General features: G+C 37.8%; 1 protein-coding gene across 1 annotated transcript; it reads right to left on the bottom strand.

Moving 5' to 3' along the window:
• Nucleotides 1-745: 745 nt before the first annotated feature.
• On the bottom strand, nucleotides 746-22,514 carry LOC139961880 (RNA helicase Mov10l1-like). The gene is made up of 21 exons (XM_071961497.1): nucleotides 22,329-22,514; nucleotides 18,645-19,473; nucleotides 18,235-18,384; nucleotides 17,869-18,033; nucleotides 17,254-17,484; nucleotides 16,563-16,677; nucleotides 15,442-15,540; nucleotides 14,775-14,924; nucleotides 14,019-14,110; nucleotides 12,856-12,914; nucleotides 11,769-11,926; nucleotides 9,848-10,049; nucleotides 9,545-9,654; nucleotides 8,663-8,740; nucleotides 8,101-8,322; nucleotides 7,617-7,781; nucleotides 7,028-7,204; nucleotides 6,474-6,623; nucleotides 5,625-5,732; nucleotides 5,303-5,443; nucleotides 746-4,153 (listed from the first exon to the last, which is right to left on the bottom strand). Exons 2-21 carry the CDS (start codon nucleotides 19,451-19,453, stop codon nucleotides 3,110-3,112), a joined length of 4,425 nt encoding a protein of 1,474 aa, XP_071817598.1. The 5' UTR covers nucleotides 19,454-19,473; nucleotides 22,329-22,514; the 3' UTR covers nucleotides 746-3,109.
• Between the last annotated feature and the right edge of the window lie 1,029 nt (nucleotides 22,515-23,543).

The following is a 23,543-nucleotide window of genomic DNA, read 5'->3' as shown; positions in this document are numbered from 1 at the left end:
TCGCGAAAAAAATACGAGTGGTCACAATTTAAGTCGGTACGGGGGTTACATTCCCAAACAAGCACCAGTAGGCCTATATAGTAACAATGATAATGGTTTACGCACATGGACTCCCTTCTCCTCTTCCCTTATGGAGTTCCCCCTCCTCTTCCCTCATGGAGCCCCCCTCCTCTTCCCTCATGGAGTTCCCTCTTCCCTCATGGAGTCCCCCTCCTCTTCCCTCCGTAAAGCTATCACAAATGGGTTATTGCTATCATAGTCAACGGATTGAAAAATATTTCGGTTAGGGAACCATTAAGAGAGACAGCTTACATTGGTCCTGTGAAGGTTTTTGTTATCTGCTGTTGCGGCGGCACTCGTTATAATATGCATACCAGAGCCGTTGTTACTAACTAGCTCCAAGCGCGCGAAAGCACTATCTCTTTATTCCTGTGAACTGATTAAACTTCATAACAACAACCAGCTTGCCTACACCAGCAGAGATAATAAAAAAAAAAACCTGACGGAATTTGTTGCAACAAATTCCGTCGGATATCCGTTGAGAAATAAGGGCCAACGTGAGGAAATCACACTGGAAACTTACTGCAAATAATTTAAAAATAGAATAAAAATTCGTAAAGTCGCTAATGTCGTACAATAACGAAAATCGACATTTGAACGATCACATACATTATCTCACTGACTTCACAAAAATTGACATCTTCATGTAAAATATTGTATCAAATTGCAAAAAATAATGGTGACGTTCTTTTGCGTTGTCTGTGATTTCAATATTATTATTCAAAGAGAAATACAAAGTTCTTGCGAAACATAAACATCTTGAATAAGTCTGGAATTATTCATGGTGTGTAACTCAAACGTGACTAAATGAAAGGCCAACAATAATTGAGATCCAACCTTGTTGCTATGACGACCGATTATATTTAGCCTACCCCTATACAGTTCTGTTTGGTTCAGCTCCTTAACGTAGCAATTTGTTTCTCTGGCAACTATACATCTCTGTTAACAAGAATAAATCGAGACAAATCATTAATTTCGATGTAGAATGCGTTTACCTTCTGCTCTGTGTAAAATTGAGTGCCAATTCCGCTATTTTCTTTGTCTTTTTTAATTTTTGCTTTTCAATAAAGTTATAGTCTTACGGAATAGAAATACAACAGCACTAGGCCACGTGCAGAAGATCTGGCTCCCTTCCAACAATGCTGAGAGTTTGATGGTTTAATGCCTGACACAAACAACCAAATGTTCAAACTATATATGTGGCTCGTTTCCTTTTCATTCCTTCAACAAACTGACAATGTTGATCGCCAAATTGTCCTGTTGAATACAACCACATGTTCTATCAAGTGGAGGACAACAAAACGACAATTTTGATGGCATTATCGTTTTATCCGTTTCATCCAAATGTCCTACCACTTGCACTGAATAAATTGTTTCCTTTCAACAAACCTGATAATGTTAATGGCCTGTAATATACAACTGTCCAACTTCATTAACAAGATGACCATCTTGTCACAGCTATGTGTTCAACTAAAAGATGTTCAGTGCAAAACCAGCAAATGCAACGGCAACTAGAAAACTAACTAATACACGCCATCATTAATAGCCGAAACAAAGAGACTGATTATCTCTGAGTAATAAAAAAGACAAACATCTATGCAACAGGAAGTGCAAAGACATATCCTACTCAGTAAAGAGAATAGAAGAGATGTATATTTACATGGCAAGGTTACCTAAATACATTGTACACTGCTTTGATGTTAACTATATATAGTACTGCTTATAATAAGATTAAGGGTAAGATCTTGAAAACACACTTGTATAGATACTGTTCATTCTAGAATCGTTTCTAGTCGTTTCTTTCATCCTTAGCTTTGATTGGCTGATACTGTATCATGTGACCATTCCTGACAATCCGACTTTCTTTGCCCATGCATATGCCCATGTTTTTAAAAGTATTGAGATCTGGTATTGATGTTAACTGAAGGTTAGATAAAGATCTCTCTGAGGCAGTTGGCAGTGCAGAAACAACTTGGCAGAAATCAACATTTTTCTAGTTACAATGTTGCACCTGATCAGTTTTAGAGATCTTTTAGTTGAATGGAGCTTGTGTGTTTTAATAGATTATGGACCACCTCTCAGTGCAGTGAGTCTGTTATCCGGTTCAAGCTGTAAGGTTGTACTCACCAGCACAGCTTTGTACTCAAAGTTGTACTCATAAAGTTCACGATTTAGATATACCAACTAGTGAAATATCTAGTAAACTAGTAAAAATATATTTTTGTAATAAAACTTGTAACATTGAGATCATGTACTCAGTGGTCTCCTACTAAAACTTAAATTAAAATTCTTCAAACCGCTGTCTTCTGCAAGGGGGTTGTAAGATTGTGCAGTCCCCCCCCCCTCCCCCCACCTTTCAACCCTACACATAAAAAATGATATAAGTAGTTAATAGGACAACTTTGCATGCAGAACTAATTAAAGACCTCATTTATAGCCAATATATGCCTCAGGGACCCTGAGCCCCCTACATGGGGGTCACTTGTGGCCACACCCCCTCCCTGTTAAAATCCTGCATTTGTCTGCCCCTGCTGATTGTGTTACTCTTGGATCATGAACAACAACTGTACCAGTCTCAAGACTGTAGGCTAAACTACCTGAGAGAAGAAAATTAAAATGTACCTGATAGCTAGAAAAAGGTTTTATGTCACCATTATATCTCAAATTTTCAAAGTAAAATCAGAAACTCATCAATTTTCTTACAGCTTTGGCCTTTTATATGTTCCAACAGGAGTTCATCAACAGAATAACGTTAGATTTTATTATGCAAACTACTTATAAGGTGCTGATATAACAACAATCAACAAATTGCTAGTGTTGTTTATTTGTTTGGTTTTTGATGTCACGCCTACAGGTTCATCGAAAATACTGTTTGGTTTATGCTGATATTTTTGGTTTGAAATGTTGTAATGTGCCAGAATATTTCAGCCATAAGAAAGGGATAAAGGCTACTGCCCAAGCAAAGAGAGTTCACTGAATTTTCTTTAGCACAGCAACCACAAAATGGCCTTTTTTTTAAAAACATTCCCGTGGCAACCACACCATTTTTTCAGGTGCTATTTTGAATTATTAGACCTCTTCCCTTCCCTTTGATGAACTTCTCTCCTAATTTCAGTTTGTCCTCTTCACCTTCTGGTACTTGCTGGAAGTTGCAGGCCAGCTTGGAACCTAGCAGAGGTGTGGATGGGGTTACCCTTCTCCGCCTCCTCTCCAACCCGGATCCTGCATCACTTAAGGCTGGTGATGACGATCTGGATGAGATGCTGCTCCTAGGTGACCAATTCGGACCACTATTCGCTCTTCTAGAGTCCTCTCTGAGTTGTTCAGACTTTTCTTGATGACAGCTCGACAGAGGTTTCTCATTCTGAAAGCTGGGGCTGTCGGAATCAGTTGGTCCATTTTGATTTGCAATCGGTGAGATGCTTACTGCATTCCTCGATAAGGTCCCACCCTCACCGTCTAGACTTACTTCAAGTCTTTCACAAATGAAATCAGTTCCTTTTAAAATGTCTCCATCTTTTGTAGTCACCAGAGCCTGCTCTTCTACATGGACAGGTTCAATGAGACCATCCTCGGAAGGCCCTGGAGAGAACAAAGCTGACTCGGAGGACTTCGTAAACCTCCCATCACCCGAAGGCCCTGGAGAGACCAAAGCTGGCTTGGGGGGAGATTCTAAACTCCTGCTGAGAATTGTTTGTAAATTATACACGGCTCTTTCGGGAGACACTCCCTGAGTAGATGCATCTGAGCTTGTCTCTGAATGCTCGCAATCTCTCTCATCCTGCCGACCTTCCTCGTGTTTCCTTCCATCTGCTTGGTAGACAAATGACTGCGGCATCTCATCTGCAAGTTTTTGAGATTTATTATCGAGATGCAAGATTCCCTCAGAGTCGTTACGAGTATCTTCCTCGTTATCCTCTGGAGTAGACCTCTCACCCTCCTCTGGAGTAGACCTCTCACCCTCTCCAGACACTTCCATGTTTACTTCTTCATCCGATTGGTCCTCTTCAAACTTGCTAAGATCGGGTAAATCGCAGCCAATGTAGGCATCGTTATCCATGCAATACTGCAACAGCGCCCTCCACTTGGAATCCTGATATACAAAGGCAAATCAAGATAGTGTATAAGTACATTTTCATATCTGTTAAATTCATCTCCATTGGTTATATATTTCTTTGCCATTATGTGGCTGTCCACATGCAGCTTTCAAAAATGGAATATGTTTATGCAAAAAAAAGAACAGATTTACAGAAAACTATGGCATAGGACAGACATTGAGGATAACCATAAACATATATCTACATATATATTATATATATATATATATATATATATATATATATATATATATATATATATATATATATATATATATATATATATATATATATATATATATATATATATATATATATATATATATATATATATATAAATATATATATTATATGTATATAGAAATATCAGCATTTCACTGGTCACATTGAAACAAGGAAACTTGATCAACTAAGTTCATGGGTTATATTGTTAGAGGAATTACCAAGGAATTACGAAGGGAAACTTTTCAGATTCAGTACAAACTGCTGCATGAAGCCAACAGAACAAAACAACTTTTAGTCCTAAAGGAGACACAAATATTACCATCCTAATTGATATATGTAAACAGAAATAACTGTCATGAACAAGCTCCCCCAACAGCTACAATTTTTTTAATTCCAATTGGGATATCTCATAGATTAAATTTTCCCTTTACACAGACGGCTGAATTATGATATCATCAAGCACAATTTTTGATGCTTTCTTCATTACTTATTGTTTTCTGTATTATGGATTTGGGTTGTACAAATGCTGAATCCAAAGTATTGAAGCTGTTTACATGATGTAATGATGGCATTGCTGGCAATGCATAGTGTAAAATTCTACCTGAACAACATGAGAAAAAAAAAAGTAAGAGATTACAGATTCTAGTGACACTATGACATCACAGATCTACACTATGAAAGTTCCCAGACAAGACTTAAAAATTACGATATCTCTCAAGTGAAAACAAATGAGGGAGTTATTCTTCACAAAGATGTCTGTTATATAAGCTAAAGGGGATGGTTGGGTTTGTGTCTCCTTCCACCAATTTCTCACACAAATAGCACATTTGATGACCAATATGTGCCAAACTTTAAAGAAACTTGTGGAACTATTTTTTTTCTTTTCTCAAGCATATTGAAGATAGGAAAGATCACTTTACCGATGCAAGGACATGTGGATTGCCGACTATTATGAGAAGTGCCTTGGGTCTTGTTATAGCAACGTTGAATCTCTTCGGGCTGCTCACGAATCCAAGCTGATGAAGCCTATCGAAACCAATCAGAGATTCATCTGCTCGGACCTGAAAACAAAGAAGAAGAATGTCACAAACGAGTGAAATACGTAGCACTTTACGAAGGAGGAAAGCTCTGACGAGCATTCCGGCATGCCGCTATAATCTCCCCCTCTTATTTCACATTATCTTAGAATATCACACGATGGTATTGAGCGAACTTTATTAATGATAAGCAGGAAGTATTTACAGTTGAAATTATGATTGCCATTCTCTCCTGTCCTTGGAATTCTTCCACGGAGCCAACCTTCACTCCCTGAATACAAAGGCTGGCCAGTAGCAGGTTGATTTTCTCCACCTTTAAAGAGATACGAGAGGAAATTTGACCAGTAAAACTACAAAATTATTTCAAAAAATACTTTTACAATTTCTTTTAAACAGTTTTAGCAGAAGATACATAAAACACATAATGAAGGCATACTACAATTGCCATTAGCAAAAGTTGGTAATAAATAGTCATGATGTACATTCAAGTCTTCAAACAAGATACTCTATAATGGGTTTCTTAACTTTTTTGTTTATTTATATATTTGATTTTCCACAGATCTTGGGTGCATGCATCCCCTGGGGAGGGGGAAGGGAGGGATGGGAGGCAGGACTACAGGCAGTTTGTACCTATATGCAGTCAATAAATTTTCTGAAAAGGTAAGTTCTTTACAGGGTAAAGGGGTGCAAAAGTTTTTTTTTTTTTAATTGCTTAGTGTAGCAAATAGTGGACAATTTTGGGAAAAACCTACTCTGAAGGTTACCTTGCGTGTCTTTATGTTAACTATTATGGGATGTTCACCCGCATAAGACGTTAGCTTACAAAATGTGCATGTTAATTAGTCATACATATTCATGCACCAGTCAGCCATGTTTTATACATCACATACACACCACCCATACACACTCCACAAATCTTTCATACATAACTAAGGGACTATCCCAAAGGATTGGGGGATAATAATAGCACTCCAGCAATACTGCGATCAACTATATGTATTGGGTAAGTTATTATTATTAATGCTCTGTTCATAATTTTTACAGATTATAATACCTGTTTCCTGTATGGAGTGATGATACCCACGTCATCAGTGGTTAGAGTTTGCTTATTATCAGCCAGCAATGCCTGTAGATATTTAACCGCTTGAACTGCTTCGACCGGATTAAACCAAGATGGACTGTTACCCTCCTTCAAATCCTTTCCCTGAAAAGAAAATTTTCAACCAGGATTGGATAGTAAAAATCCCATAACAAAACTAATGAAGACAAATTCAACCAACAGTTCTGAAAATTTCCCTATTTGAGGCTATTTCGCTACTGATTGTTACTAGTGTGTAATGAAAATATGTCTGGGTGATGAAACATTTAATATGAAAACAAATCTATTATTTCTGGCTATTTAATATTCAAGTGATGAAGAAATCTAGTAGGGTGCGATATGTTAATAGAATTGTAAATTTAATATCTCAGTTTGAAATACACTATGTAGATTTGGAAAAATGGTGATGATAAAATGGTAACCAACCCCCCCCCACCTTCCTGCCCTCACACCCCCCCCCTTAACCAAGAAAGCTAGCTTTAACACTTGATTAAGCAAGTCTGTTTTACCTTGATGCCATGAAACATTAAAGGGAAATCCTCTTTATTTGGAAGTTGTTTCCATTTGCAGAGTGCCTCCCTCTGGTTTCTCTCTGCTTTTGGTTCAAGCTCACCGTGGTAGAAGAGGCGGGAAGAAAGCTTCAGCAATGCAGGATGCGAACGATAATTGTCCACTAACTTGGTCACCTGTTAAGAACCGAAATATAGCAGTCAGCAAGGTTACTTGAGCAACCGGTTACACCATGAAAACCGGTGTTCACGCTATACGTTACCAATTATGATATTTATTCACACCAGTAAACTTATGGGGTAATAGGCAGCAGATTGGATCTAAGTGCAACATCTTACAAGTTACGATTCATATAGTAAGTGAAAGCAGAATTTGAAATGAATCTGAAATCTGGTTTAATTTAAAACCACCTCACAAACGTATCAAACTGATGAACTGTTGAAGTTTCCTTTTGATGCATTGAGAAAACTTGTTGAAAGTTAAATCAGTTATTTTAGTGGCTTGCATGTGACAAGCATGTGTGTTGCATGTGATTAACATGACCCTAGCAAGTGCAAAGTATAGCCTTCATATTGTACCAAAACTTACCAAGAGTGGATCATAACAGCCATGATTTCTGAATTTCTTTGCATCTCTCATATAAGGCGTCCTATCCATCAACCGCTCCAAGAGAGACTGCTCCAGACCGTACCCCTTGGCAAGATCGCTCCTCAAGACGGGACCTAGCTGGCGAGGGTCCCCTGTTATGATACTCTGAACAGACAGTACCAAGAAGAAATCATTTTAAGACATACCTCCCCAGAATAATCAGTAACAATATTGCATACCAGTATCAAGTTGACAATTCATAAGAAAGTTTTAATTTTAAAGTAGAGCTTTACAGTCTTGTATCATGGGGCATGGCATTCTCACAGGACTTTACAACAGATAACACCTGGTGGTTGGTAACTTGTCCAACCCACACAACCCAATGTGCAAATTTAAAATGATATGTGACATACTGAATAATTATACTGACATCATAATTCCTGGGCTCTTTACTGATTTGGTACATCTAGCCTATCAAACTCACCTGTCCATCTTGCCCTGTGCTCAGACCTACGACCACCATTGCCTCCGGTTCTGTAGCCTGCCCTGCCTCATCCAAGAAAACATGAGTAAAATGTCCCGCCTTGAGTCCCAGCTGGTAGAAGGTACCGGCAGTACCACACGTGGTCACTATGATCCGATGACGGGCCACCAACGCTAGGTCATCGCCGTCTGTGCAATATGGAGAAATGGCTTCAGGAATGGCCTTTGAAATGAAAGGAGATATTAGTAAATAAATAATGTTATGAATGATGTTATGAATAAAGGTCAGTGGATGACAGACTTACTTTTGAGAGATAGGTGGTTGGGTGCTCCACTCAAGATGTTGTATCGCACTGCAGGAAATTTTATTCTGTATTTATGGCTCTTGGTCTGTTTCTAATCCCCCCTCCCCTCCCCACCCTACACCCCACCCCCATCAACCTCTTTGAACAGATTCAATACCTACTATGTCTTGCTGTATAACTGTCAGCTTTCTTCATCTGATGAAATCAGATTGTCTTACATTTGGATTTGAATTAATACTCAAGTCTGGGTTTGCTCACCTCTTTTTGTCTCCGGAATGCATTCAACCTGACCATGTCAGAGGTCGTGACCTCACCACTTGCATGTAGTCTCTCAACCTATGAAAAAAACAAAACAATCATGACAAAAATGTAATAAAAAACACAAAAATACTACAAAGTTTAAATTTCAATATTCCTTTTCTAATTTGTATCTCTAATACCCAATGTGGCTGCTGGATTATCAATCATGTATGCCTAATAAATGATGAATTACTGGCAAGAAAAAAATGGAAGAGTTTGAAATATTAATGTCACTTGAATTACACAGATTACACACCCATGCTTTAATGTTTCTAAACAAAATGGTTTTATATTTTTTTCTGCATAATCATTCACATATTTCTTATCAACAATACACTTTTATCCTGAATTCCAGAACACATCAGAAACTTGATTCCTAATTTCCAACTGGCTTACTGTTCGGTGTACAGGCTACTATATGGGAGAGTTATTTATGTGCCTACTTGTGTACCAATGGTACTCACCAGTAGATCGGCAGCACTGTTAGAAGGTGTACAGGCTAGTACTCTACCATGGGAGAGTTATTCATGTACCTACTTATGTACCAATGGTACTCACCAGTAGATCGGCAGCACTGTTAGAAGGTGTACAGGCTAGTACTCTACCATGGGAGAGTTATTCATGTAGCTACTTATGTACCTAGGGTACTCACCAGTAGATCGGCAGCACTGTTAGAAGGTGTACAGGCTAGTACTCTACCATGGGAGAGTTATTCATGTACCTACTTATGTACCAATGGTACTCACCAGTAGATCGGCAGCACTGTTAGAAGGTGTACAGGCTAGTACTCTACCATGGGAGAGTTATTTATGTACCTACTTATGTACCAATGGTACTCACCAGTAGATCAGCAGCACTGTTAGAAGGTGTACAGGCTAGTACTCTGCTATGTGACATATGTTTATGCACCTGCAGGATAGCCTCAACAACAGTTATCGTTTTCCCGGTTCCTACCCATAAAAAAAATTAGAGGGAAAGAAAAGAAGGATAAGTAAAATGGATATTATTATCATGATACAAATTCAATTCAATGTTTTTTACCTGGTAGGGAACTATTTGTTTTTAATATTATTTTAATATTTTTTAATATTTAATATTAATATTTTTTTAATATTATTTAAATTACAAAATGGTTTCTCATACCTGGAGGCCCAAATAAAACATATGGGATCGGTCGGCTCTCCCCCTGAAGGATGCGGACCACGGCCGCTTTCTGACGGGGATTCAGCGACTTGTTAAAATATTGGACCAACATTTTGCCTGATTTACTCCAATTCTTCCTCTGCAAATTGGCCAATGAGACTTTTGGAACCACAAACCGATCCTCGTCTGGTTTTATGGGAACCTGGAAAAGAAAATCAACAAATGTAAACAGGATTGAACCATGTCAGGTAACATCACGCTCCCACTGCCAATAGGAATATTTCATGTTGATACGTGAAATACACCATTTCAATGTGTGTGTTTAACCTCACCTTATGGTTGAATGAAGATAACCGTTATTTACAACAAAAATCTTCACCTACGGATCAAGTAAAGGTCAAATTTATTGCAGTTGTTTGTCGCAATTTAATGAAAATGTGTCACTACCTCCTTTATGATTCAAAACTTACACAATGTTTTGTGTTCTAGTGTCACAGAGACAAAAGTCATGGGTCAATGATTACTTTTTCTTGTAGAACTTTTGGAGCAAACAAAAGCAAAGTTCAGCTCACTTGTTGAGCTCTAGCTCTCACAACTATTGAAAGCTACATTTTTTGACCTAATCTTTACAGCATTGAAGACAAAGTGATCAGACAGACAGACAGTACATAAACATGAAGATACATAAAATCAATACACTTTAATTTTATCATATTTTGTTGAGTCCTAAGCAACTATGCCAGAAGCCAGCTTTTCACATGGTTCCCTGGCATTTAGGAGTTTCGGAAAATGCAGCGTAAGTAGTTTAATGTTTTTCCAAAACTTAAGACTGATTTAGAGGGCTTTTTCTGGATAAATTACTGGTGTAATTATTTACGATGTTTGACAACAACATTTGTTAGGAATAATCAAATTGACTGTTTCCTTCAATTTAATAAGGCTTTCAAATTTACTCCCTCAAAACTCATAGCAGCTTATTCTTGCTGTGAAACATTTACACATTCTGAGAAATCCTACCATTTGCACCTTTATCAAACCGCTGCAAAGACAGGTCCGATAAATAGACAAACAAGTTTTCTGCTCATACGTAGGCTCTATTGATTTTGTGAAGGCTTCTACTTCCATATAATTCATAAAAGAACACTGCCTTATCATAACTTTATTGATTTTGTTAGGCTTCTACTTTCATATACTGCAAAAAGAATACTGCCTTGTAATAACTCGATTGATTTTGTGTAGGCTTCTACTTCCATATATTTCATAAAAGGACACTGCCTTGTAACAACTCAATTGATTTTGTTAGGCTTCTATTTTCATATAATTCATAAAATAACACTGCCTTGTAATAACTCGATTGATTTTGTGTAGGCTACTATTTGCATATAATTCATAATCAACACTGCTTTGTAATAACTTGATTGATTTTACGTAGGCTTCTACTTCCATACATTGCATATAAGAAAACTGCCTAATAATAACTCGATTGATTTTACGTAGGCTTCTACTTTCATATAATTCATAAAAGGACACTGCCTAGTATAATAACTCAATTGATTTTGTGTAGGCATCTATTTGCAAATAATTCATAAACAATACTGCTTTGTAATAACTTGATTGATTTTACGTAGGCTTCTACTTCCATACATTGCATATAAGAAAACTGCCTAATAATAACTCGATTGATTTTACGTAGGCTTCTACTTTCATATAATTCATAAAAGGACACTGCCTTGTAACAACTCAATTGATTTTGTTAGGCTTCTATTTTCAAATAATTCATAAAATAACACTGCCTTGTAATGACTTGATTGCTTTTAAGTAGGCTTCTACTTCCATATCCTTCATAAAGAACTCTGCCTTTGTAAATAACTCCATTGTTTTTGTAATCAAAGCTTTGAAATATTAAAAGCCAAGGACTCACAATGAAACTTTTAATCTTGCTGGTCATGTATTCAGGTGACGGTGAGACTTTAACAATATTCTTGATAATCTGTTGGTTGCTATTGTAACAGATGTTTTGGGTGTTAAGGAGGACGTCAACTTGTGGAGGTCTTGATTTAGAAAATGCAGGAAACAGAACTAGGGAGGATTAAGAAAACAAAATATATAAATAAACATCATAAAAAAATTAATAATGATTGAGACTCTGTGAAGTTTCAGAAGTCCAGAGCTTTAGCAGAAATCCAAGTTTGGCCAAATAATAATAACAATCATGCTTTATCAATTCACCCAAGTGTGTTCTCCTTCAGAAAAAGTGCCGAGGAGCAACAGGAAAACAAGATGTCATATTTTTGGATATGTTATCAAACAAGATCTGTTTTTTTGTGGCTTGGATGTCAGTGTACAAAAATTGAAACTCATGTGATGGGAAAATTGGGTCAATTGAGGCCATTTTACACCAATTTAAGCCTTCCAAGAGCAGCATGCGAAAAATAGTTTATTACAGATTAAAGAGGTGTGTGTTAATAAGTGACGAAAACTTCACGCTCTTATGGCTAAAATTTTACAGTGTTATGATACAGAAACTTCCAGGTGCCATCAATGGCCAATGTGTCAGTTATCCAGTGATGGGTAGGGATATGCTAGTTAGAACTTCTATAAGGACTTAGAGACCACATTATTTTGATGGTTTAGTGGGTAAGTCAATGGTGAAATTATATGCAGTATGTATGCTACCTTAACTTGAAGAGCAGCAATGAAAACACAACACCTATCGAAAATAATTTCATTCTTAAGGCTGAACTGATGACATTACATAAAGTATTTAAGTAGGTAGACACCAAAATAAATAATAATGGTCAAGAAATGGACAATGACCTCTGATAGGCAATACCCAGTCAAGGTTTTAAACGGTGGTGCTATTTAAATACTTTAATACCAGTGTGCCACCAAAGGTAACACTTTCAAACCACTTCTTTTCTACAACACATTTTCAAATGGTTAAAAGATGAGTGTTGGAGTTCAAAAGGAAAATGTTAATTTATTGTAGAAGCAACAAATAATTGTACCTTGAACTCCAAGATTAACAGCAAATTCACAAGCTTGGTGGCATCTCCTTAATGGTGTTCTTAAAAAGAGAGACAGAAATTAATAACTTAGACGGATATTTGAAGTTGGAAATTACTGTAGATTCAACCAGCCAGCCTACATGATGGAGCAAAGAAACTGGAAGAAAGTCTGAAACTCTTTTGGGTAGAGCAGAGAGGAACCATGTACCCCCAGTGGCTACTGTATATATCAATGGTATCAAACATTGACACATACATAATAACATTTGTTTGTAGGTACATGCAGGAATCTCATATTGACTTTGACTAAAAGTTTCAATCACTGAATCAAAGGAAACCTCATTCTATGCTTGGTATGGCTAATGAGAAAACCTTCTTTCTGTTATTATTGACATGAGGTAGGTTTGTCAGTTTTAAAGACGGCTGAATTATTTTTCAATTGTCACTGAAGATACCACATTGGTACCCTTTCTGTGAGAAATGATCAAGTTTTGAAAATGTTTCGTGAATGTCCCATTTGTATTATTCATATTAACATTTCAACTGCAAGTCTGATCGACGATGATAATACAAGTTTCTGAAACTCAACCGATGTTAAGTATAAAATGATGTGTGTCTATTTGTGCTTTGAACATAACAGCTATTTAGCTTGTTTTAAACTCGGATGGTGTTTTGTTGCTGTCCGGTAAACTTTGGTTGGTCTGGATTTGTGGATTGGGCCTACAGGCCAACAGGTCAGTGCTTAAGTTTGCGCCCGCAGTAGCATAAACTGGAAAAACTAAATGAAGGAGACTCAGCCAACCTGGCAATGTTGGCATTATCACATTACAATGGCATATAATGAGATGCAGAGCACACTTTATTATAAAAACAAGTAGCCCTATCAATATCATATATATATATTATAATAACTATTTATTTTTCTTTTGCTAACATTTTGCAATGGAAACATAATTATTGCTTGTGCCCCTTGGAAATTCTTAAAATGTAGTAAGCAATCATACTTGTACAGGTTTTTATTTAATTATCTCAGGAAACATCTCCTCCATATTCTGTGCAGACTGGTTTATTCTGATGATTACTGCAATGTCTGGCATTACCTAAGGAGCATTAGCACCAGCTACTTGGAAGGAAACCATCGAGGTAGACAAAACAAATTTTACCTGCTAAAAGTAAACCGGACGTTGTAACGCTCAGCTTGGTAACTCTCATGGAAGGCCGGATTGAATTTCATTAGAATGTGTTCTCCATGAACCTAGATGAGAAAATCAACTTGAAATTACATTTTCTAGACAAATTTACTTCACACTTTATATAAGGAAGCAAAAATAGGGTTCCTCTACCAATTTCTCCATGTTTTATATTTCACCTATGGAAATGCTAAATATGAGACTGGTCGTGAATCATGACTTTCAGCTTATGCATACTTAAGTGTAACTGAGAGGATAAGATATAGGACCTAATACACCAGCCCCTGTCACTTCCCATGCCAGTGTGCACCGTTGGTACAAAAAGGTTGATTCATTCAACATATGCAGCAGTTTCTGTTGAAACCATGGGGACTCCCCAGACTAACATGGGACAAGCCCCTTAAAATGTACTCCTTCTGTTTAATGAAAAATGTTTCCCAAGAATTTCAAATTATCAACATTTCCCCCTCCCCAACCCCCCCCCCCTTCCAACCAACCCTATGCAACTTTGTTTTCTCTATTCCTGCCCAGATTTCTGTATTTATTATCATAAAGCTACCTCATGGCAACTTACTTATTCATTAGATAAGCAATGTTCTTAAACGTACATGATTTAACATTTAATTTCTTGTTTCTACCTTTTAATACCAAATATGTATAAGTCAGTATATCTAACTGCAATATTTACACTGCTTTTAATTTTCCATACAGCTGAAACATTTGACTCACTTCATGGACAAACCCATCATATTCAAAATTGTGCGTTTTCACTTCTGGAGATGAGAGAATGATCTTGTCGCCCACCAAGACTGACGGCCGCCCCTCGGCTAATCCAGGTACCTCCAGGGATAAGAATTCTCTCCAAGGCTTCATGCTAACCTGTTGAGGCAACAAGTCAATTCTCTAAAGCCGATGAACAAAATGGACAGACCAAATAGCATGACTTTTCCATGAACTTCCATGACCCTCATCATTTTCTTCTGTTTTTAAACTTGTGCATTTATCCATATTGATTCTAACTGTTAATTTTCAAGTACATTCCCTTATCGGGCTGAGCTGAGCTGAATGTTTGCTATATCAGTTCCAATACGAGCAGGGTCTCTGTTAACACAATGCAATATTAGCAGACATTTGCTTCCTACAGGATAACAGGATGATGATATTATAGATACACCTGTTTTTTTCTCTCTAGAAAATGAAAAAATCCAAGTTAATTTGAACTTCCTTACCATATGGACCCAGCCCTTTCCTTAATGGGGATGTTACAAGTTCTCTTCAACAATATACTCCATTATTCAATCTTAAAGCATCATAAAAGGCATAGCAATGTGAGATATTGTACACACAACTTTATATAAGGTTTACATCCAGTAATGTAATGATACAATGTACTTACTCTTTCCATATCAAACATCCTGATGTCAATATCCATCTGAATTTCTTCCAGATGAAGAAGAGCAGAAAACCGTTGTGAATAATTCTCCATGAGCAGAGGCTGAGGAGGGCAGAGAAATAAAAGGAAATATTTCAGGCAGACGTTTAGAGAAGAGTAAGAAGGAAGGCAATTCAGATAATGAACTTACTGAACATAACTCAACAGTTTGCACGTAAGCTACAAAGAGCTCAGGACTTGAAAACAAAATCTTCCAAATTTCCGAATTATTGCAATATGAGATATGCTAACATTCTGCCAAAATTGCTGACTATGAATGACGAAATGCTCACCAGATATGATGAAGTTCTGGCAGATATCCTCATGTTCTCAAGGATATTTCCATGAGCAAAAGGATATCCCCAAGTCCTGAAGGATATGTCCATATCCCAAAGGATATGTCCATGTCCTCACTTCCACATGTCCATGTCCTGAAGGATATTCCATGAAGTACAGGATATACCCATACCCTGAAGGATATGTCCATATCCTGCAAAATATGTCCATACCCTGAGAAATAGCCCAAAATTGGAGTCCTGATATCTTCCGATACATTAAACCTTTTGAGTATTTTGGGATTCCCAAAGCTGAGTAGACAGATTAGCTTTGAGGAATTGACAACCCGATTCATATCTACATAGTGACTGGGTAGTATGCTATTACATTCTAAATGCAGTTTGGTAGCAAGCACTATTCCAAATTCATAATTGTATGATAAAGCTAGTTAACATATATGAACAGCAATTTGTTACGGTTTTAAAGCTGGAATATTCAAATAAGTTACTAAATAATAATTATTGACTTGAGATTTACAGAGAATGACTGTAATTTTATGCAATGGTGATGAATGTTATCATCAATTTGCATTGTTTTAAGCAATGAATATTCATTATTTTGCACATTCAGAATAGAACACTCGGTGAAACTACAACAGCTAAAATGGTGAATACACCATTGTAGAGAGAAATACACTTATGGTCCACTACAGTACTTGATACCTGACAACCACCTGTTCTGCTGGCTGACATTAAATATGGTACCAAATTCGTGGAAGTAAGTAACCATAGTAACAACGGCATAGTTACCTGTGTCAAGACCGGTCGCACATCTCTGACATCTTGCTTGTTCATGATACAAGACTGGAGTTGATTGGAAACTGGATAACCTGGCAACTTAACTGGCACGATATAGTCATATATCCTAAAAGAAAACAGGGGTACAGGTATGAAGAAAAATGGTTATAATGAACTTTCAAAACTTGGAATATACATCATTACTTCAGAAATATGCTACATGCAAAAAACAATTTGTCCTGCTTAATTTTATTTTGTAGCTGTCAAGATATTTCTATAGTTTGACACCTGTGAGCATATTAATCTTATACTATGTGGTACCATGTGGTACCTATGTGGTACCTATGTGATATATGAAACTTCCAAAAATGAGTATAAAGTACAAATACATGAGGATGATTGGAAATACAGACTCACTACAAATCTGCCATATGGTCTATGAAGACTTTCTTTATTTGTTAAAGTTTTTTTCCTAATCTTCTCTTCCTCAACAAAGAAAAAGCACGGCTGATCTCTCTGATTCTTACTACCATATATACCGTATCTTTACGGAAAACACACAAAAAAGTAGTGTAGCAGAGTCATAACATTTACAACAGTGATATCATACAGTAAGATAGCATCTAATTACAAGCATAGTCAATTTATTAAAAAGCAAAAAGTTTTACACATTCAAAGAGAGTAATGCTGATATTCCTCTGACCTGGTTGGTCTTACACCAGGGTACGACATCACCTGTCCGTCGGCTTTCTTTGTCACGCTGTCCTTCCAACGTTCTAGTTTGTGCCTCTTGGTATCTGTGACATCCGTAATCGGCTCCACAGTGTCAAGTATGGCACTCACACCAGCGTCAAGAACAGTCACTGGTATCTCTCGAACTATTTCAAAATCGTTGAACTGAAACATGGTCATCACGGCAGTCCTTCCAATGTACCTGACGAGAATAAAAGGTTAAAAGTTACCTTTCAGGCTGAATGAGTATCTATAATGAGGACATTATTAGCTCTCTTCTAATATTCATGTTATGTTATAGGTGTTCTTCGAACAGTTCTTCCATAAAACAGGGTCAAACAACGACAACAACACCCCAAGAGCAAGGTTGAGAGTGCTACAATGAATATGCAAGAACATTGTGAAAACTATTAACATTTTGCTGGAAAGGAAATCAAAACCAAATAGTCCAAGATCAATATTGTAGAGCTCTAGATCATCCATGTTCATCCTATATAGTGCAGGTTCTACTGGACATAGTATAATCCATGTTACCATAGCGATGGCGATATATGTTTACAGAGGTAAATAAAGAGAACAGGCTTACCTTGGACAGAAAGTAACATAAACTGAGACAGATGCGGCAGGAGGGATTGTAAATGGTGGATGGAGCATGGAAGAGCTGTCAGAAGATACCTTAAGGGTGGTGACACCAGCACAACATGACACTTTGATTGCTTTGACCAACCTCGACTCATGCTCCAAGGTGTTTCTGAAAGACAATTTACAGAGCATCCAATTGACTTTCCACACAACAGCTTACGATAAAAGAGGTATGAAACGGGGTACCTTAAACAATGAAGATGGGGTGGACGAATCACACGTTAAAGACATTAAAAAGGGTTATAAAAATAGCAACTCATATTAAACTGGATATTATTACCAAATGACTACAGAACTCTGAAAAACTCACTTGATAATGAGAGTCATTTGTAACTTTTCATCCAGCAGGACATCAAAGGGGTCAGTGAATTCTGTGATGATAACACCACATTTATTTCTGAAGAGTTCTTCTTTCCACTTGACCTGAGGTTGCTGGTCAATATCTTCCACATTTGTTTTGCTGTAATAACATGAAACAGGTATTTTGTATATTCAAGTTAATTGTATAATATCACCAACTCTTTGTCTTAGCAAGTTCACTGATCACTTATTTGTTTGACAATTTAAGCATTATTTTATTAACAACTTAATAACTTGTAACAAACTGTAAATATGAACTTCTGCTTGGTAAACAAATCTTTATATCATGAGGGTCTTGAAAATAATGAACCTTAAACAGAGCTGCATTTTCTAATTTAAGTATCTTCTACAACGCCTCACCTCTCTACTGGTCTGCTCTTCTTGTGGATTTTTACACCTCTCCACTTGCCACGATTCTGATCGGACTCGATTGCGACCCCCGTAAGCCAATCACCTTTCTCGGGCTTGAATCCATCACACGATGCAAAACTAAAGTAGATTGTACCATCAACATATCCATACCCAGGATAAGCATGTGTGAGCACTCCGGAGAAATGCTTTTCTCGTAAGGGTGTGATTGCCTTGGCGACAGTTTTGCCAGTCGAAACACTTTGAACGACCGTAGCTTTCACCCAGTCACCTCTATAGGCTTTAAAATCATAGGGAAGAGCATCTTTCGTAAACGGGATTTGGTCGTTTATGGTCCCTGTTCGCTTGTCCCAGGTTGTGATTTTACCGACGACCACTTCTTCCACCTCCTCTTTGATCTCCCCCTTGGAATCAAACCAGTCAGTGACAATTGAAACAGAGACTGCCTCTCTCGTACCGAGGCCATTTTCTCCGGTGCTTTCAACAACCGCTTGAATGCTAGCTCCAACAACAGGGCAAGCCCTGTCTTGTAAAGATGACAAAGAGAAATAAATGTCTTCATTTATTAGCCCATAGTCACCAAAGACATGTGTAATGGTACCTTTGATGTGTTCTCTGTTTGGTTGGATCTTGTGACCATGGGACAGAGTGTTCTGGTTGGCATTGAGAGGGCCATCAATGAATGTGCCATAAGATCGTTCAGCTGTTGGGTATTGGGAAGGTACATCTTCATTTTCCTTGTCATCTTCTTCTTCGTTGGCCCAAAGGTTGTTAATGAACTTAAATGCTGTGCTGAACATAATGATGAGCGGATCTGCACCTACTCATGAAACAAAAAATAAAACAAGTAAATGAGACACAGAAATGAAGTAAAGTCTACCTATAATAAATATGTATGAATCAGCCCCCCAAAAAACATCAAATGAATTGTTTCTGCACTGAAACTACGGTCTAGGCTAGAGCATTATAAACTTGCATTAAATTTTGATACTTAAAGTGGTAATATCAATCCCTGCAAATTATATTGGTCATTAATGCCAATAAATGATATACCAGGTCAGGGGCATCAATTATGGTGGGAGGGGGAGGACATGTCCCCCACTTTCTGAAGGGTGGGGGACACAATATCAAATCCCATCCCCCCTCCCCTCAGGGTTATGGTGAAGGACTTGTGTAGGTGCTTGGCCTATCAGGCTCATAATGACACATGTATCTCATAAAGGGAGCTCAAACATTGTGCTATGAGACTAGTAGTTATCAATGTTTTATTCTCATCTGCTCAAGCCCCCGACGAAAAATAGCACTTTTCAATTGGGTTGAAATAAGAATTACGGATTTCATTTATAGCGTAACTTATGTGAGGAACCACTCTCATACACTGCTGAGGCTATCTGTTAAGCCACCAGATAATGAAAGCCTGCAGCAATCGCTGATCTCCTTTCCAGTATAAATGTCCCCTGAGATTTCCACTTCCTTAATGAAAGTAGGCCTAAGATAATGTGAATGCCTGGACAGAATGAGCTATTTCATTTAGTTTTAGCGTAATGTTCATATCATTTCTTAGGTTTAGTTTAAACGCTGCACGATCGTGGATTCGATGACAGTGCGTTTGTTTTGGTTGTCTCAAGTTTTGTTAGAATCACAATAAGCGTACAGAGCTCCTAAAATTTGTAGAATTCAAATGTGAAAATACGGCTCATAAATATGTTTATTACGTTTTTATTACTATATGTGTTATGTAGGTCCTATCAGTTTCATTGTTGACCCTCATATGAGTGCCTCAATGTCTTAAGTTGGAACATCATGGCAAAGTCCCCTACACAACCCACCCACTCACTTATTTTCAACCCCTCCCAACCACCCACTTATTTCCCCCTCCCCCTCCACAGTAGGTCTCTTTTTGGAATGTCAAACAAATAATGATAACACAAACCGCCAACTTAGTAATACACCTAAAATTCCCATATGGCATCCCCTCAGCATATATAGGCTTCGGCTACCATCAGAATGCTCTAGCGTGTTTTATAGCTTCAATTACTTGCGTAAAAACAATGAATAAAGCAGAGCTTTATAAAGTAACCCAAGGTCCTGTAATTCCCCTACAAAGTGATTTTACCGAATAATTTTGTTTTCTAATTTACCTGTTTTTATTCTAATTTCAAACACTTGAGATCTCAAAATAAAGAATGTTTAGATGCACCTTAACAGGCCTGGGAAGTACCAGTTCCGGCAATCTGTGCTCAAGGCATGTTTGGCAATAATTTTCATGCAAACCATGCATATTTGAAGTCTATTTGAAGTCGAATCGTATCTCTATGGATGTTAAATTCCACCTGACCAGAGCTCTGGTTGCATCTCGTCTTACATACGGTTGTAGCACCTGGACCATAAAAGCGGCTGACATGAATCGCCTTGACGCTTTAGGTAGAGAAATTTGGCGACGTTTGCTTGGTCTCACATGGAAGGACCATGTGTCGAATGAGGAACTAAACACTAAGATTGCGGGCCGATGGCTATTCTCGTCTGAAACTGTTCTTCAACATAACGCAAAATGGTTCGGACATGCTGTACGTTGTGGAGGCCTTACATTTGCTGTACTCTGTGGGCTACCCTGCGGCTACAAACGTAATCTACGATGGATTGACAATCTAACCAAATGGTCCGGCCGTTCTGCAGCCCAGCTACTCGAAGATGGCAGGCACCGGATTAACATTATGAAAGGTTACAAACCTAAGAATGTTTATAATCTTCGGGGAGGTCAACGGGCCAATTTGGCTTATGACTATTGATTGATTGATTGAAACCATGCACTAACCAATGGTGGTTCTCTGCTTAGATAGTGTCATAATGGTCCCTTTTTGGCAATGGCCACCCACTAAAAATTTCTTATAAATGGCCCTGGTATACACACACATCAAAAGCATCACTATGTGCAGTAACGTTTGGACTATGCATGTTTTTCCATGTTCCTCAACTGCCCCCTAGAGATTCTACCCAGGCAAGAGCCCTGAAGTACTGTATTGATTATTTTATAGGATATTTTGTTTCCAATTAAGTGAATGTGCCCAGTGATGTACACATTTGTCCAGTGAATGTATCCAACTGCTTTTAAATGTACTTATGATGCCGTTTGTGTGCGTGTTGTAGACATCTGTACTACAAGATGATTTTATTCTTGTGTACAAATTTAAAGAATTTCCAATTTGGTTTGAGTTTTATTATTCATGATAAAGGCCAGGATGTTAAATAGATAAGCCTTTCTTAATTTAAGTCTAATCACATGTCAGATTTGAAGTTTGTTAAAATATGTATTTATGACTGACAGATCAATTCAGGGACCAAACAGAAGCAAACTTGAAGATTTCTAGATGTGAGTCGGCCCCCTTGCCCTCACCAGGGTACGCATCTGGACCCCATCCAATAAAGGTGTTGCGCCAAGGCGATCGCGGTTTGGCTACGCGCACGCTTCTTCAGTTTTACCCAAGTTCAGTCATTTATTCCCCATCCCCCACCCCCCCCCCCGCATTTTTCGGTTGGGATTGACGCCCCAGTACCAGGTGAATAATCTACGTTCGTCCGGTCTTGAAATTGAGTTTCGTGCAAGTGGTACGCTAACCATCTGCTGTGCAGGCAGCTAAATTTCTGCACAACCTGTCTCAACTTTCAATAACTTACCAGTGTTTCAGCTCTGAAGATGGGTTTTTCAGGTTAACGAGATTTTCAAAACCGTTTTTGCATATGATCAACATCATTATATTAAAGAACAACACAATAACATACAGTATTGAGTGGTCCTTATATTATAATTTGGGTTCCTCTTTTTAGCTCGTGCGCGATCACAGGCAACCTGAAACTGTGGGAAGTCCCCAACAACGGGTTTGCTACGGGAGCGTAGAAAGGACATATCGATAATTTACAAACACGGTAGAAAAAAATAAAAACGGTAAAAATTTAATACTTGCTGTTTTGCAATACAATTTTACAGCCATTGCTAGTATATTGAAGTGGTCATTTTGAATATCATCTTCAGAAAGCGGCAAAATGATATGAAATTGCAGATTCACGCTCTTAACTGGTTCCATCTTTGCAAAATTAGCAACACTTCCAGTGCATGCACAATAAGTCATATCCTAGTATAGCCAATGAAACGGAAACTTACCATCTTTGTATTATTCATCAATGCACGATAGTTTTTTTTATATCTCGTCAGAACGGTAGATTTCAATATTTTATCGTTTACCGATGTCACGGTCTTCGTTTTCAATGTGATGGCTTGACTACGTTTCCGTGGTTTATATTTTATTTTGGAATATTCGGGATATTACACTATATAGTGTCCGTCATTATTTATTCTAACAACAATGTATATTTACCAAATTGTATTTTACTGAACTGGTCTAGCTGTTGTCATTGTAAGCATTTGCTGTATGCATATGTTTATGTTTTCAAGCAACTTCGCAGTAAGTTGCATTATTGCATATAACAGTCTGCAATTAATCGAATGCACGGTGTTGGAATAGTGAAATCCTTCCTCAACATCACAGGAGCGCAAACACCATTTTTACATTCATCGGGGGGGGGGAGACGTGGGAGAGGGAGGGGCTAAGATATCATGTTGTCCAGTGGAGGGATCTCCATTCCCCCTGTGAGAACTTCTAATAAAATTGAGGTTGATTAGATGCAAAACGTGCTATATTTTGCAACTTTTGAAACAATGTACTGTGCACTATGATTTTTGTGTGTAATATTCTGTCTAATTCGGGTGGGGTGGTCGCATTTATTCTGGGCGGGGGAGGGGGGAGGAGGTTACCTACACGAATACGTGGTTGCGCCTCTGTTTGAGGCTGTTGCGCAAACTGGCGTTAATTGTAGGACTTCTTTACAACAATG

Source organism: Apostichopus japonicus, chromosome 20 (genome assembly GCF_037975245.1).
Source record: "Apostichopus japonicus isolate 1M-3 chromosome 20, ASM3797524v1, whole genome shotgun sequence".
Classification (NCBI taxonomy): Eukaryota; Metazoa; Echinodermata; class Holothuroidea; order Aspidochirotida; family Stichopodidae; genus Apostichopus; species Apostichopus japonicus.
The sequence above is the reverse complement of the archived record's forward strand: the minus strand, read 5'-3'. Positions and strand labels throughout refer to the sequence as shown.